The following is a 17,634-nucleotide window of genomic DNA, read 5'->3' as shown; positions in this document are numbered from 1 at the left end:
TGCCACATCAGCCCTTAGTAAGTGCTTCTCCATCTCACGGTGGAGAGAGAAAAATAAATGTAAATGTTCAGCGGTGGATATTAAAGTTTAAGAAATTACCATCTTTATTCCTCTTATGACTCATCTGCTTCAGACTCTCAGGAGAGCGTCGCTGCTTTCATGCCTCAGGGCTTCTGCCGGTGCTGTCACAACCGCTTTTGTCTGAGGAACTCTGTGAAGTGTGATGTTTTTTTTATTTATTAACAGGCTTCTGGTCATTCTGTGTTCTTCGTGTGTACTGTGAGTCGTTTGAAAAAGCTTTTTGTTTTTTTCTCCATTAACTGAAGCAACAGAACTTGTTCGTATCGACTGCTGTCATTAGCGTTGTTCATTTAGCATTATTGAATCTGTAGATGATCTGATTTCCCTGGAAGGTTCGTTTGTCTGCGTTTCTTAAAGATTCAAAGGCAGATGAGTTGAGTCTCGCTGCTGTTTCCAAGACTCAGCAGTACAGGAAGATTCTCTTCAGAGCTGGTTCCTGAGAAATCTGTCAACACCACTGTGGAGATCACAGAAAAGAAAGATTCAGAGTTTAGTGGTTAATGTAAGTTTGAAATTTTAATTGTATAACATCACATCATTGCTGCAAACCAGGGCTGCACACTTCATTGTTTTCAAATTGAAATTGCAATTTTAGTCTGCACAAAATCACAAAAGCCAGATTTTAGGGTTGACCAACGTGCACCATAGTTTAGCTCCTGCTTTATTGGAGTCACATGTGATAATTCTCCATCAAACGTTAAATCGACTACAAAATGAATATTGAACCGAAGCTTCATATCACAAAGTACAACTTGTAGAATCTCTTAGAAAAGTCACACTTTGTTTTCATCCCTACTATGAACAAACAAGAACAGCAGCAGAAGTTGACACAAGGGATGAGGCGTAACTTCAGAATTCAGCAGCAGGAGATGAAGTCTGCAGTCTGGCTTCTGTCATGCAGTTTCTTTGTTCTGCAAATCAGTCCAAATGTTTTTGCATGACAATTGCAACGTGTGTCTGCCAAGAGAATTCTGTGGAAGCAAGACTTGCAGGACACCACTAGAAACACAGACTGTGTCCATTACACTTTGAACATCATAATTAACATCATTCAGCAAATACAACTGTTTCTTATGCACCAAAACATTCGGGACACTGAACCCGATACATATTTTTAGAATACATCTTGTCTAATAGAACTAATCAAACCACCAGGGTTTGATCCACACTGTTCTACTACTTAAGTAAACTAAAACTTTGCAAAACAAAAAATCCACAGATCTACAAACGCAGGGATTTCTTATGTCACCACATGCAGTTATGTTTAATAACTGAGCAACAGCACAATTAACTGCACAATTAAAGTTTAAATAATAATCATTTTTATTTTTATTAACAATAAATCAGGTCATTAATCAGTTTAATGAGAGCTAAAGAGATTAATGGAGCAGATATTTACAGCCAGTTTGAAATGTCTTTTTTTAGACTCAGAAATCTGGTGATTCTTGGTTCATCTTCTCATATTATCTTCAAAATGATGAAGAACGGCCAGTTGAAGAGACACAGCGTAGACCAGAGGAGACGGCACTGGCAGACGAGCGAGAGCAGATGATAGTGATTGTATCTTGGCTAAGTAGTCGGGCAGCAGCAGCAGCAGCAGCAGCAGCAGCAGCAGCGGTAACGATCAGATCCTCGTTCACAAACATCGATTCTTCTGAGCGCGACAGTCGAGGAGATACTGATGAGTGATCTGCCGCTCGTCTCGGCTGTCGGGTCGATCAGTGTGATTGTTAGTGACCGTCGTATGTCCCTGATGGAGAGAGGTGTGACTTCTCACAGCCTTCTTTATTCTGCTGTTATGACTTGTTCTGTGCCAGAGCGAGCAGCATTTCATTTTTATCCTCCTTTTGTCTTTAAAGGCGACCTAGAATGCTTGTATCGCACATATATGTTAGTTATGGAGGTCTACTTACATATATTAACTTGTTTTCATGGTTATAAACCTCCTAATCGCTGCAAACGAGCCGATCAAAATATCTCCTCACTGACGCGCTCGTCAGCCGCGCTGTTTCAGACCAAAACCACACCTCCAGAACGTGGACTGTGTTGTGATTGGCCAGCCAACGAGAGCTTTCCCACTGTCCTGTGATTGGCCAGGTACCTGGAAGTGACGTAATAGATAGGCCAGCTCTCAGATACACAGCTCCCCCTCTGGCACGGTGGATGCTCTGCATCTCAGCAGCTACAACAAGAGTAGTTCTTCTTCTTCTGCGGTTGAATGTACGCAACCGGATGTGTCGGACTAGTGCCCGCACCGGGAGGCACTACGGTGGTGAGAGGAGTGGTGTGGATTTCTGATGACGACATCAAATTACGGAAGTGCCGATCCGCTTCGCAGAGCCCAGGAAAACAATAAAACCCTATTTTCTCGGCAGTGGCTGAACTGTTTGTTCTGAAACGTTAGGGTTTCATAAACGAGGTAATGACGCAGATACACACACACAAACGCAGCGTTAATTGGAGCTTCCGGTCTATGTCGCCTTTAAATAAAGGAAGCAGGAGTTTTCATCCCCCATCATCAGTGATGAATCACTCAGTTTCCAGGTGAAACATGATGTCACTGACTCAGACAGAGACTCTGTGACTCTGTATGTATCTTCGAGCTGCCACAAACCATCATGTGTGTATTTATGTGTGTTTACTGATATTTTTGGTGTAGAGGAACAGGTTACTTAATATCAAAGACTCATTACACAGAGATGTTTATAGCTTATAGCTGAATCTGGTGCAGCCATAAAGCTCCACATTGTCCCTGTGACTACACTAATAAATACATAATTATTATATAGAAAAAAAGAGCACAAAATATCCACCTGTTAAACACTCAGGTTTTTCTTCAAATAAAATGGAATTGATTTTGTGCCTATTTCTTTTCTATTTTTTACTGTAGTAACATTATGACATTATAACCTTTTTAGTTCTTGAAGCTAATAAGTGGAGGTTTGCTGATGCTCAGGTCAGATGTCAGTGTGTAGAGGATTTGATGTTTCATTATTGCTGCATCACAAATTGTAGTTAGATGTAGCATTTCTGCAGGATTTTAAAGTGACAAGACTAATGTCTAAATAGTCTATGTCATTAATTCATTAATTCATTCATCTTATATCGCTTTATCCTCCATATGACACTTGGATCCACCTTAGCACTCTCACCCTCCATCAGACCACTGTTCCTATCTCATTGAGTTCTTTCCAAGACTACTTCTATGCAGCTTATTCCTCTTTTGTAAGTTGCTTTGGATAAAAGCGTCTGCTAAATGCTTAAATGTAAATGTATTGTATTCCACAGTGTTAACTGTGTGACTCCAGGTAATGTGTTTACCATAAAGCACATAGCAAATGCACAACAACATTTGTCTCCTGCTGTATGTGACAACCATAACTACGGTCTTCTGTTATTGTGCGTTTACAAATCTATCAAAAGCATTAAGATACTGTGTCATGTAACTTTGGTTTGAAAGTTGAATGTATGTTTATGGCATGGTGGCATTTATGGTACATAAAACATTCCATAAAACAGTGCTGAAAATGCTGTTTTTATAAGAAATGATGGTCTTTTGACACTTGTTACATGGTATCGAGTGTATTCATGCAAGTGAAAAGGAAAGATTTGATCATAAAAGGTTTTAAATTGAATCTGTCACATATCATTAAGTTCTTATTACACTGTGCGTTCTTTATTTTACCTTAAGCAGAAACTACAGTCGGATGTTTTAGAGAAACTGATTAATTTACTTATCTTCTCTGTCCATTTAAGTGCCAGAGGGCCGTAGTCGCTGCCAGCGAACACGCACGAGTATTAGGTGGAAGATGGAAAGTAAAGTAAGAATTATGTAAGAAGTCATCTTTTATTTTACCAAATTTAAAATGTCAGACGAGCTCAGGACTATAAATGAAGAATTAAATATTTTATAATGGGAATAAAGTAACCATATATCATTTTCTGGTCATGATCTCACAGAAACACAGCTCTGAAATGACTGTTGTGGACAAAAAACAGCGTCTGCTCTTACATCCGGGATCATGATCGTGCAGTTTTGCTTTGCACAAACTCTTAAAGAAGATATTTGGCTAAAGAAAAAAGAGGTCACTGAAAATAATGTTCAAGTCACAAACTTCATAATACTGCAACCCTATAATTCAAGGGTTGATAGGGATTATTTTTCAATACTTTATGGCACTTATTCAATGCTTATACAGTGCTTTGTAATCTTCAAAACTTGGCTCCTTGTATATAAAAAGTTTGGGTTAGGGTCTTTCCTTTACTCATAGAATAATTAAGTACAGTCAGTCTTGTACTTTTGCCTTTTTTTGTTTTTAAACGCCAAGTTCTCCCTGACTTTAAACATGTTTTCTGACGGCTTTGTAGTCAGTAACTATGTACAGAGCAGGTCACATCACATACACAGTCACTATGTTAGAAGTTGTTTGCTGGAATCGGCTGCCTGAAGCTGGAAGCAGGTGTGATGGGAGCAATGAGACTGAACCACAGAGAGAATGTGCTTTAAAACACCTTTCACGTTACATTAAATCACTTTGTTCCAGTGGAAATATAAAGAATAGAACTCGGAGGAGGAGGTGGTTTGTTGTCTGGTAGCTGCACAGGCACAAACACCTCTCTCTCCAGCTCCTGCCAGTCCAGCTTTATCTCTGCTGTCATCGATCCATCGCTCCGCCCTGACACGTCTGGATGTTAGCACTGCTTCATAGAGCCTGTCGTACAGCATTTGCCCTGTTGAATATGCATAAGAGCAGTCGATGGTATCCAATGCTACAGTGTCAGCACGTCGCTCAATGCATCACTAACAAGCCTGAGGGGAAGACACAAAAAAAACCATGAGACAACAAAAGTTTGAGATGTCCCAACATCAACATCTCAAGACATCGGATTTTGGATAATCAGATTTTTTTTTTTTTTTAAATGATCAGAGATCAGCAAAAACCAGATTATCTCACCTCAATCGTTTAAAAAATGTCAGTTTTAGTGTTTTTTGAAGAATTAAAACAGGTTTTCTCATTTTTCAGCTTCTTAAATGTGAATATTCTGGATACTATATAACAAATAAATTATGAAAACTGAATACTTTTGGTTTGTGGACAAAACGAGACCTTTGAGGACATCATCATTTCCAAGTTTGAAAAACACAGATCAACACTTTTCAGCATTTTTCTGAAATTGTACAGACCAATCGATTACTTGATTAATCAAGAAACTAATCGACAGATGAATTGATTCTGAAAATACATGTTAGTTGCATCCCTTTACTGATATATTTGTAGTACTAGACCTTCATTTGGCAAAATGGTACTCAGCCTTCAGGCATTTTTAGCTCGAGTGTCGCTCGTCATGTGGCGGGAATTATTCCACTCAAAGAGAAAAATGACAGGATTTGAAACTACAACATTACAAATCCATGATCTGTTGATGTGAGTTGCTGCTGTGTGCCGACGTCTGATTCTTTGTCTTTTGGCAAAAGCTTTAACTGCTAGCAGCCGGCTCACAGATTAGTCTTGTTAGAATCAATGTGCACTGCAGGGGCTCCATGTTGCGAGTGCTTCTGCTTCATATCCACTGTCACAGCATTAGTCGCAGCTCGGTTTTTTTAATGTATATTTCGTGGTTGCAGATGAGGAATCTAACGGAGTGATGTGAAGAACGCTGACTTTGAATAATAACTACAGAGTCGTAAAGAAAGTCCATATTTCCCTTTAAAGCTCAGACACTGGGGTGTAATAACTGAGCCTCTATAAAAACACAAGAAAACAACTGCAGAAATCTTTTTTTCTGCAGCCCCACAGGATTCACTTGCACTTCACACTCATTTAATTCCGGAAAAGTTCATTGCTGTGTCCTTGTTTTCCCTTACACTCAGCGTCACTTGGTGTTTTACACTCATTCAGCTCCGGGCTGTGTGGTTAGTGAGTGCTGTGCTCAGCGGCACATCAGCCGTAGCTGATCGGGACAGAAACATCATTAGATATTCACTCAACCTCGCTTCTCATTCCAAACTGATGATGGGATTCTAGCGCGATGCAGTTATTTGCTGCAACAGCGAGACCAGAGAGCTGAGCTACAGTAACGCACACCAGGAGCCAAACATGTTTTCTCTTTCTGTAAAATAAATACACACAAGAAATATTAATCAGCTTAAGAGATGGATATGGAGTGAAAATAAAAGACTTGTGTTAAAATGTAAAATGTCATTTAAAACCAGCATTAGATTAGAACATAAAAAGGCAATTCTGGACCCCAGGAATGTGGATCCCAGAATCTTTTTCATATTGAGAGCTGGATTTAAAATCACATCAAAAATCATATTGATCACAGGCCTGAATTCCACTGTAACCACTTTCAAGGTAATTCAATAGGACAATCTGAGTCTGGACCCACAGAAAGCTCACAGTTGACAGATGGAATTGCAGAAACATTTTCCAGATTTTTACTTTTACGATTGTGTTTATGTGGGCATACTGAGTTATGTGCATTATTGATTTTAAATAACACTTTTTTTTTATCTCTCTATCTCTAACCTGTATCTCTTAAAAATACCTGCTTGGTGGTAAAAATAGAAATGTAATTTGTGCACCAATTTGCTGTTTTTATGATCTATATTGCAATCTATATTTAATCGTGATAGTTTAGTTTGGCATACTAAAAAAAGTTGGTCCCCATAAAAGTGTCGTAAATGCCTTTCCCACAATATCTGGACAAGCTCCCGATGAGATGTTGGATGGAGGATCTTCTCCCAGAGCTGGTGTCTATGAGCTGCGTGGCATCAGATGCTCAGTAAACATTTTTATTATAGTATCTATAGATGTGCCATGGTGGAGGAGGTCCACTTACAATCAACAACCAATCACAATTAATCAAAAATCAGTCAGTAAAGATCTTTCTGTTGCCTGATTTCTTCACCTCTTCACAGAGATTGAATAACAGTCGCTAACTTCATCAATGAACAACTCGATACCCAAAATGACCTGGTTTTATTCCGTGATGATTAAGATTAATCCTTTGACTTTTCAGGTGATGGACAGGTTGACTTCGAGGAGTTCATGACGATCCTGGGACCCAAACTTCTGTCTTCTGAAACGAGGGAAGGCTTCCTGGGCAGCACAATAGACAGCATCTTCTGGCAGGTAAGACTCTCTTCAATATGTCTGTTCTGCTGCTGTCACAAGTCATGAATTGAGCCCGATATGAAGAGTCAGATGCTGTTTGAGTTAAAAACTGTGTAGTTCTTGATCCACTAAATATAATAGTAGTAGGTTCTCTGATTTCTTTTTAAATGTATATATTTCATAGTTTACTTTGCAGTTGATTCTGTAGTTGGCCAACTACAGAATCTCCTGAAAAATGGAACCAATCACAAACAGGTTTTCTCCCCTGGGCCACGAGAAATGGGCTTAATACAATGACTACAGAGAAGCAGTGGCCACTGAAGAGCAGCTTTTCTTTTTGATGCTTCCATTTAAAGTGACCTGTTACCCCGGCCGGTTAGACACCATTACTAGATAACCATCACTACTAGAACATGACATTTTCTGTCGCTTTGCATACATCGTCTGGATCATTGGTGTCATTGATTGTAGGTCTATGCAATCGCATACAGAGGCATTTTGATCTACATCTGCATGAAAGTGGGAGCTGAATACACTCTCTCCGGACTCATACTCTCAAATCTTTCAAATAAGACTGAGGGTGCATTCACACCAGGAGAGTCCAGGGACTCCGTCCGATTGGGCGGGGGGAATGCCAAAAGATTTCACACTATCATTTGGTTTGGTTCACTTTCACACTTCACAAAGACAAAGTCACGCAGTTACAACAGCTGCTTGTTTGGAGGCGTATTTTCCCGAAAGAAAAAGCACTGAACAAAAGCATGAGGGAGAAGAAAACCTGTCTCATTCAGCCGGTTTGTTCACCACAAACACAAACAATGGAGCAACACCAGATTTATGCAGTTTTTATGCAGGTTTCGGTTTTTACTTTGGTGTTCAAACCTAATTGGTTTTTCACAAGAAGGCGAGGCAGCGAACTATCCTCACTTCAGTGAACCAGGACCTAGATTTCCGGCAGACCAGAGCTCGCTTGTTTGGTTCACACCAGAGGTCGGATGAGTTTCACATCTGCCCAAACGAAGCGGGTTATCCATCTTTAAACGGACCAAACAGCTCTCCTGTGAAAGCACCTTCTGCGGAGGTGCAGTCTGGAATTAGCCAGGCTACAGAACAAGACATTGAAGATCACATCCTTTTGAACTTTGCACCATTTTATTTCCAACAGTTAATTGATTAATTGTGATATTCATCAATAGAATAATTGATGATTAAAGTAATCCTTGCAGCCATGCTAACTGGGGTGAACCATGAGTGGAACCATGCACAAAAAGGAATGAATTACAAATGATACAGTATGTGTGACAGGGACAATTATTGTAAATCTGAGAAGGGGTTTAAAATCTGAAGAAAAATCTAAATATAAATGTGATTAATTTAATTACATTTTGAGAACCATGTACTTCATTTTCTGCACACTGCTCGTGACGCTGATGAGCTACAGTCTCGCACAATCAAATCAAGATTTTATGATGCTGAAAAAAAGGATTGTGCTCAAAAGTAGTTATTATCTTGACCCAAGTCTCCGCGGTAATGCAATCTATAAATCATGCTAGAGGAAATGCAGTCAGCTTTATTTAACTCCGTCTGTGTACTCGCGCTGTTTCTGTGCCCTTTTTGAAGGGCACTTGAAAACTAAAGGCTGAATTCACATCCTGTGATATCCTTTCAGTGATTGTGACTGATGACGGCTGTGCATGACCCTGACAGGTGTGCCTTTGGACAGTCCTGCTCGAGAGTGTCTGAGGTATGTGTGAGTGGAAACGTCTGCATGAGAGTGACTGACTGAACGAATGAGACAGGGAGCAATGAAATGTGCAGACAATAGAAGATGTGAGGGAGGATGAAGGGGGGGGTGGCGACTAATCGAGCAGGTGTGAGGAAGAGGACGAAGATTTGGCTCAGATACGAGCACTTGGCAAACCCATCGTCATGATGTAATCATTGGCTTGACCTGGGCTTTTTCTTGGGGGCAGGAGACTGTGGTTTTCACTACGAGGACACGAGTCTTAGGAGGTACGAGAGAAGGCTGGACAAATGTGTTGCCAGCTCTGTTTAACTGCTGCAGTGACCTCGGCTCGTGGAGACCAGCTCTCAGCCTGTGGTTTGTCTGGCTTTGTGGTTTGTTACTTACAAACTCACAAACCCACATTTCCTCTCTGATTAATTTAAGCCTCAAAGCAGGAATTGGCAGCAAATGCCTCATCTGATGTGTGGAGCATATTAAAAAATGCCCTGCCACGATTGATCGATCATGATTCTTTCTCCGCCTGCCTTACAGACAATTGCTTGTTTAAGTTTGACAGTTTTGTGCTCAGTTAAGTTTGTTAATGGATCGTAGTTTGTGACTCAGATCTAGTTATTTTGTGCTCAGTCATCCAGCTTGAATGTCCTGGTAGGACACAACACTAAGAATTAAATCCATACAAACAAAAATAACCACCATCCATCAATAAAACTACTCAATTTTATGTTTGTTTTGGTGCTAGTAGAAGAATGGAAACTAAAAGTTGAAGTCATTTGCTTCTTGGTGTGTATTACTCTATACACACCAAGGGTATTTTTTAATCACGATAACGTTTGAGAAATTTTAAAGCAAATCTTGCCATTGCAGATAAAGATAAAGAGAAGAGACTTCAAGGCTTCTGCAAAGACCTACTGGGCCCATTAACATGAATATTACCTATGAAGATTCAATTATTTATTTGATTATAATAACACTATCCGTTAATGTGACTATTCATGAGAATATTAAAGTAATACATCACAGATACACACACAGGATGTATGGAGTCATGTGTTGTAGATCTGCTTCTGACAGCTCAGACGGATCAAAGCAGCATTTGCATTCAAACACACTGTGATGTCCCTGCAACAGAGACTTGTTATAAACCCAAGTTTGTCAGAAGTCGTCTCTCAGAAAGTTCAAAACTGTCACTCTGTCATCTCAGAGCAAAACCACCTGAGGTGCTGTTGTCACAGACAATCTCAAAGGGACACTACTGCGATGGTACAGACCAAAGACCTGGTTCTGCTCAAGAAGGTCATCATCACTGCCCTTTGACATCAGAACAGATGCAGTTCCGGTCACATTAAAAAGGTTTTTGTGATATATAGTATTAGATAAATAATGTAAATCCCTTGAGGGCTGTAATAAAGATTGAAATAGTACTTGATTAGAAAATGGTTCACCAAGTTATCAGCATTTGACAGTGTTTCACAGATGGAAATGTTCCCCTTTCTTGAATTTTCACAGGGAAGCATTTATGTTCCAAGGTTATCAGAGTTTGTCCACCAGAGCAGATCAGTATTCACTCTGCAGCAGTGTGACACGAGCCGACCCAGCACAACTCACAATAACCTCACACGTTCCGTGTCTATCTCTTTCTTACACTGACCTCATGCTGTGGAATCTCATCCTGTCACATCCTCATCCAGCTGGACCTACAGGATAATGATTCACTCGCTGTCTGTCAAACACTCACCTTCATATTCACTTGTATTTGCTTTGGAGCAATTTGTTAATGTATCTAATTTCCCATCTGGATAATTGTAAGCTTGTGACTGTCATCTGTTTTTCTAAATCATTATGAGATCAATTCTGAAGTCAAAAGACATGCATTTTAATTAATTTTAATTTAAGATTTTAATCTCATTGAAGCTGGGATAGGAAGCATCGTTTCGCTTTATCCTTTTACTGAGAGTGTGTCTGGTGTCGTGCTGCTGGAGGAGACTTTCAAATGTTACCACACCAGTGTCCATCATGGACAGTCTGGTCTGGGTTAGGGATGCAAGATTTTATCAGTATCGATATTGGTTTTAAATACTCAGATCTGACTAATGACTAAAACATGAACTGCCATGTGTTTGGTTTAAAGTCTCCTGTGATGGGCCAGATATACATATGTGTGAGGCTGTAAACAGAGCCCAGAAGAGGTGCAGAAGTGTTGATTTCTTTGGATAGATTTGGAAATGACCTTGTGTCACGGGCAGTGACTTTACTCCTGTGTGATAACCTCGGTTTGCAGCGGTTGGAGTGTGATTTTAGAGGACTCTAAGAAGACTCTCTTCCTCTGTGCTTAGAGGAAATTATGGAAACAGGTCACCAACCCTTACGTTGTACTAATTAATCCCTGAGCTGGATTGTGATTCATGATTGAGATGGTGATTTATGCCAAGTGACTGACCGGAGCACAGCAGCTCTGAGTTTGACTGGAGGAAATGCAGATCACATAATGCTCTGTCATAATTTATAACTTGTGGAAAACTCGTAAGCTGCTATTGTCAAAAGCCGCAAATCATAACTTGTCAAACACAGTGAGTTCCATCTCTGTCTGGTTCAGATTTATGACTTGATTTCTTTTGTGGCGAACAGATTGAGTTGAAATGGCTTGATGCCGGTTGCCTGTCTTTATTATATTATTGTTTTCTGTGTGCGTGTGTGTGTGTGTGTGTGTGTGAGTCTGCTGGAAATGCACCATGAGGAAAAACTACCATGCTACTCTGCAGCAGTGTGCTTTTGTTTTTTAATCCGGTCTTTCTCAGATTCACACCAGACCTGGTTGGAATATGATTTGGGTCTTCATTTCTAGATGATCAGCTGGTTGCTCAAAGGTTAAAGTTTAAGAAATGTGGTCATAAAAACACTTTTCCTAAGATACCTCCAATAAAGAGATAACACCATGACACCGTGATCTGATTATTCTGGTCTGATTTGATATCACACCTCTGCACTCCATTTTGCCTGGAGCCCCAAAGTCTCATGAAACACCTCTGCAGACAGAGGATGGACAACCCACAGCAGAATGGAGGTAGACATTTCTCATGGCTTCTACTGACAGCTTTTTGTCACTTAGAAATTTGTATTTACTTTTCTTTTTTAAAAGTGTCCATGTTTGACTTTGATGGTTTAAAAATGGTCAAGATTTGTGCACTTCTGTAGATGGTCACCGGTGGTTCTTTGAGAAGGTTCTCAGTTGTCCAGGTCTTTGTAGATACTGGCCTCATATCAAGCCCACCTGCCGATGTCTACATCTGTGCTCCTGAGGATGAAGGTTCAGGTCCAGTAGTCAAACAGAGCTTTGGTTTTGTCTGGCTTCCATTTTCAGATTTGGTTCTCAGTTCAGGCAAAGTGCTTCCAACTGTGTGGCTGATGAGTAGTGAACCAGAAGCACATGTGAACAGGTATTAAAACCAAACCTACCGGGAAAAAAGAAAAGGATAAAACTGGCTGAAGTGTCTCTTCTATTAAAGGTGAATCAACCATCTGGCGGTGGAAATAGGGTCAGCAGACTTTCAGAGGTGCAGGCTAGATCTCAGGTGTGTAGGTGAGTTGGCAGGAAGCAGGACAAAAAAAAAAGAAAAAAAAAGGAATATGAGGAAACTAGAGCCAAGTGTGTGGATCTGAGCATCAGGAGAAATGACTGATGAAGGGTCATTTTCCTTTTTTTGACGCACTGCATGAGTGAGATAATTTTAGAGCCGTTCAGTGTAAAAATCATGTGCTCATTTTACACTTCACCCACTTTGAATAAGATGTGTTACTGAATAGGAACAGAAATGAAATGAAAAAAAAATCTGCTAAAACAAAGTTGAATAATTCATATCTGACTTCTGTGGTGACGAGTTCAGCCTTTCTTAGTTTTCTGGCACACCACACGAAAAAGAGTTGATCACTCATCTGTTAGAGTTTAAAGAAATGACTGGGCATAACTACAGAGCGCAGGAGTAGAGTCAAGAGTGACTTTTAAAAGGATTATTGCACAAAGGGAGAAACAATGAATGAGTCAATTACCAGAGTTACAGAAAGTGTCTCGGACTTGTTTAAAGCTGGAGTTACAGTGGTGTTTTTTTTTTTGTGAGACTTGACTCTAACAATGTGAGTTATGATCAAGCACAGCTGCAAACCTGGTCCTCAAATTCAGCTGAGTCTTGTGGTCTCAGTCAGTGAACAAAGCTCTAGAACCATATTTGGTTGAGGAGTGAGAGCATGAGGACCACAGGTCATAGTGTGTCACACCTTTAGTCACATCACTGCTTAATGGTGTGTTTGACTCATGGTGGACTCACATGCTTCATTAGTTGATTACTAAACTAATTCTAAACTGTTATCATACTTAATTAATCAGATTGAGAGTTTTTTTTAATTATAAAACCAAGTCTTAAATGTGAATTCTTTTTTGTTTTCTTTGCTCCTTATGACAATGAAATCATTCAAACTGAATCATTTTGAGACGTGAGATCAAACAACAAATTGATTAATTGAGAAAATAATTGATTATGAACACAGTCATTACATTGCTGAACATTGTAGATCTGTTGTTTTTGCTTTGCCCACACTGTGTGCATTTTCCAAGCGGTAGTGCGAGCCAATCAAATCATGTGATGCAGGTACTCAGATCGCATCGTCCAAACTTAACTTAAACGTAGACCTTTCCTTGAGTAAACCTATTTACGGTGGACATACAGCAGCAGACACCACTTCTCCATTACTCTAACCAAATTAGCAACCCTTGCTTCAAAGTAGGCCATTACTGACACTGCACTGCACGGCTAAAAGTCACCTCCAGCACCAAGCCTTAGGCTCGCCCACTGTGTAGTGCCCAACGTGATGCATATACGTGAGTACACCATAAATGACCCCATCATCATTTATTAAATGTACATCATGCTTTATGAAAGAAGATCTGAAATCATGAACTCCATAAACGTTTGTTTTTCTGATGTTATAAACCAAGTGAGAGATATAGTCATTTTCTCATAGGTATACACACAAACCAGTGGAGCAGCCCCTGTATGGACTTTCAAGAGAGGATCATTTTCAGACTTTGGTTTCACTTCATGGATCCAGAGACGACCTCATCGTTTGATCCCTGCTGAGAGTGAAGATCATTTTGCAAAAAAAAACAACACTTTTCCTGGATGTTCTTCCATTGATTTCTCAAGGACACCTTGAGGAAATTTCACAAAATGTAATACAGACATCCCCTTGGACTCAAAGATGAACTGAATAGGAATAGGAAAGAGAGTCTTCACTTGAAATAACTGTACAGATTCTGGGACAATTTTGGGCTCGTGAGCATTGGATTTTGAGTGTGGAAAAAATCATTATTTGATTGTTTGGTTTTAGCTGGAAAACATTTCTGAAGAAGCTTTAGATTTGTTTGTAGTCTCTTTACAGCTTGGATGATTATTACTCTGTCCAGCAAATCAGAACAAACTAGTACAAAATTGTTCAATCGCTACACTTTTGCTGGATTGTGTTTGAATTTCAGCAGTGGTGTGACGTTATCATTTTTGCTCCACATCATCTCTGCAGTCATTCAAACATAATTTCCATTCTTATCGAGCCTCAAGCCAAGGCCCACTGACAGAATTTGCCTATGACCGTTTGAAAGCCAAGATTAGTCTGTCTGGATTTATTATCTCTTCTCACCCTTCCTTGTCACACCGTAGTGGGAATAATTCCAAGCTCTCCAAAATGCCAACTGGAATCCAAATTAAGAAGTGCTGACCAGCAGTCGTTCTGCTACAGGCAGGTAATATGACAAGAGCTGGTACTTCTCTGACAAGCAGCACATTTCTGATGGATTCAAGGCCACTATGCAGGATGTAAACACACTGTGAGGGCATTCACATGCTCTCCTGGAAGACAGGGAAGGAAGGGAGGAAAAAAAAACTCACATTTTGTCCTGCCAGGCATGGCCTTGAATAGTAATGAAGGTGGTACAGGGAGGGGAGGTGACGTGACAGAGTGCTGATCAACACCAACGCTCGCACACATGCACATGTCCTCACTTCTCCACCATATCTTATCAGCGTCCCCTCCAACAGTCTGGTTCCTGCGAGTAGTTTCACTCTAATATGCCCATTGTCTGATTCCAGAGGCTGCGAGAAAAGTTAGTGAAGACGATCAAAGTGAAAATGGATTCATTTGTCTCAGTCATGGCGAGACTTCTGCGACTTTTATAACAGAGAGGAGAATCATACCCAACAGCATGACTTCTCCTCTGAGTGGGTTTTCATTACGATTTCATGAGTGTGTGTTTTTATAGAAGATTCCATTTGTTATATTAGTGAAGGTTTATTATCTTGTGTCTGGGAGCAGGTTCTAGTCCAGTGTTTAACTCACCATAAAAATCACTGGTTTATCAACAGTGTTACGAGGACATGATTCTGGTGTGTTTTTACGGAGAGGATGTTGACGCTATGAGGAAATCGTCTTTTTTTCTAGTTCTATCCTGGTGTTCTTTTTGCTTTTAATATGGCTCAAATGGCCAATTTTTGTCTTCTTCTTCTTTTTTCTTTTTTTAAATAATCAGCCATAGCTGATACAGTGCTTAAAAAAATTATTAGACCACCACCCAATGTAAGGTTTATGCCACAGGTATTATCGGTAATTATCAAAATCATTTTTTATGTTTTTGTAATGGTTAATACACCAGTACTTATGTAGATACTCTTTAACCAACATGATATTTTTAGTAAAGCAGATTATAGTAAAGTAGTAGTAAGTATTATTTGGCAATTATTTACTTGCATTCATATTTGCATTCCTGTTTTAGTGGTTAAATTTAGTGGCTTGATTCATTTCTGACTTCTCAGAGTAGAAGCCCAGTGAGCGGGCTCAAATTCGGCTACAAAAAGTTGAATTCAGTTTGTTATTTGCCAAATAAATAACAATAACACGTTTTTGAAAGATTTCTGAAATATTTATGACAGGTGGTCTGATGCATTTGTTAAGCACTGTATATGGCTGGTTTATCTACTCAATATATTAAAAAATTCAAAATAGGCAGAAACATTATGAACTGGGTCCCGAACGGGGTAAAACTTTGTATTAGAGGACCCTTTGTTTTATTCTTTTTGACATTTTGGTTCCCCTCCTCTCACCCGACCTCTCCTCCTCATATCCCCTGTAGCTGCGAGTGCATGTGAGTCAGCTTGGCTGCCTTCAGTGAGTCACTTAATCACGACTCTTTCTCATGCAGACCGCAGCGCTGAGAAGTGTCAGCAACACATTACGCATTACATTACCAAGTGCCCAGAATTTAATGGTGTATCTGTCAGTTAAAAGCCCACCCCCCCCCCCCCCATCCCACTACATTTTACTGACATACTGGATTTCCCACAGGACAGCGTCTTCATTTGTATCTACTAATTACAGTTTCTATGTAGATTAGTGCATAGATTAGGGATTTATGTGTCTGTTAAATGTCATTAAGGAGACACAGGCCTGTTTCCCATGTGTTCATCAAGCCACAGCATAGATCCGTGTGCTAACAGGAGCTGAGATGTGGTTTAACCTTTTTTTCACTTGGCTGTGCTTCAAGGCTGCAGACAGAGCATGCATACTGATTATAAACATGACTTCTTATTTGTTTACTTTTCCTAAACTTCATTTGGAAGTGTGGTTGTATGAGGTGCTTATACAGCCAGTGGTCAGGCAGGTGCGACAGCAGAATCACTGATTTTAGCCTCATAACAAAAGACTGACCTCACAAAATCTACATTAGTTTTAAGTATGTTACATATCTTAAGAATGGGTTCACTGCTTTAACTCACCGTTAGACCAAACCGAACTATACCATGATGCAAACACGGCTCTTGTGTTACTGCAGTCAGTGTGAAGCGAGACTTTCAGACACTGCAGTCACAAAATAACACAATATTACTTAGTGATGGAGGCAGCAATAGACTCAACAGCCCTTGTGTTCTGTTTGGTAAAACTATTGTTTATTTAAAGGACTTTCTGGCTGCCTCTCAGTATAAGGAACATGCAAAGCACAGTCAGTCACCTGCATGTAACACACTGACTAAGACTCGTATAACCCCACGTCTAAAAAAAACTTTAACTCGTAAACCTTTCTTTCCACTTTTAAGCGTCAGCTTTGAGTCCTCAGCTTTGCACTTGTCAACACACTAAAGCTCCTAATGTGACATTTACGTGGAGATGATTTTAATTTCAGATTTGACAATCAGCAGGTGGCTTGGTGCGTCTCTTTGCTCTTTCCTTGCATCTCCTGCTGGGTGTTGCTTTTTAAGTTTTATTTTTCATCTTAGAATGAAAAGAAAAAAATATCAATAGGTCCTTATTTGCGAGCCACCTGGAGCTCTTGGGTTGGACTGGGCTTTTAATTAGGCACAGGTCAAAGTGAAAACAAAAGTTTCCACCACTTTTCAGGCAAAGAATTTGGCTTATCATCATTTTCAGGCTTTGCCTCTCACAGCTTCCGCCCTTTGGGCTTAATTAAACTTATTGCTGAATAGTTTCAGGTTTGTATTGAGCAGCAATCAACCTCCAAGTGAAACTGTGCTTAGAATTAATATGGTCTCCTCTTCCTCCACCCTCTGTCTCTCCTACTGTCGTCAAGTCTTTCATTTGTTCACAGTCTCTCTCTCATCTGTTTCTAGTCAGTAAAGGGGATGCATTACATGA

At 39.9% G+C, this 17,634-nt stretch overlaps 1 protein-coding gene across 1 annotated transcript in view; it reads left to right on the top strand.

Moving 5' to 3' along the window:
• LOC131463177 (calcium-binding protein 8-like) overlaps nucleotides 1-17,634 on the top strand; it is a 53,613-nt gene that overhangs the window by 19,772 nt on the left and 16,207 nt on the right. The window contains exon 4 of the mRNA XM_058634928.1: nucleotides 7,105-7,217. Within this exon, the coding sequence (XP_058490911.1) occupies nucleotides 7,105-7,217 (113 nt within the window). The remainder of the gene's footprint in view (nucleotides 1-7,104; nucleotides 7,218-17,634) is intronic.

The sequence above is a fragment of the Solea solea genome, chromosome 7, assembly GCF_958295425.1.
Source record: "Solea solea chromosome 7, fSolSol10.1, whole genome shotgun sequence".
NCBI classification, from domain to species: domain Eukaryota; kingdom Metazoa; phylum Chordata; class Actinopteri; order Pleuronectiformes; family Soleidae; genus Solea; species Solea solea.
The sequence above is the reverse complement of the archived record's forward strand: the minus strand, read 5'-3'. Positions and strand labels throughout refer to the sequence as shown.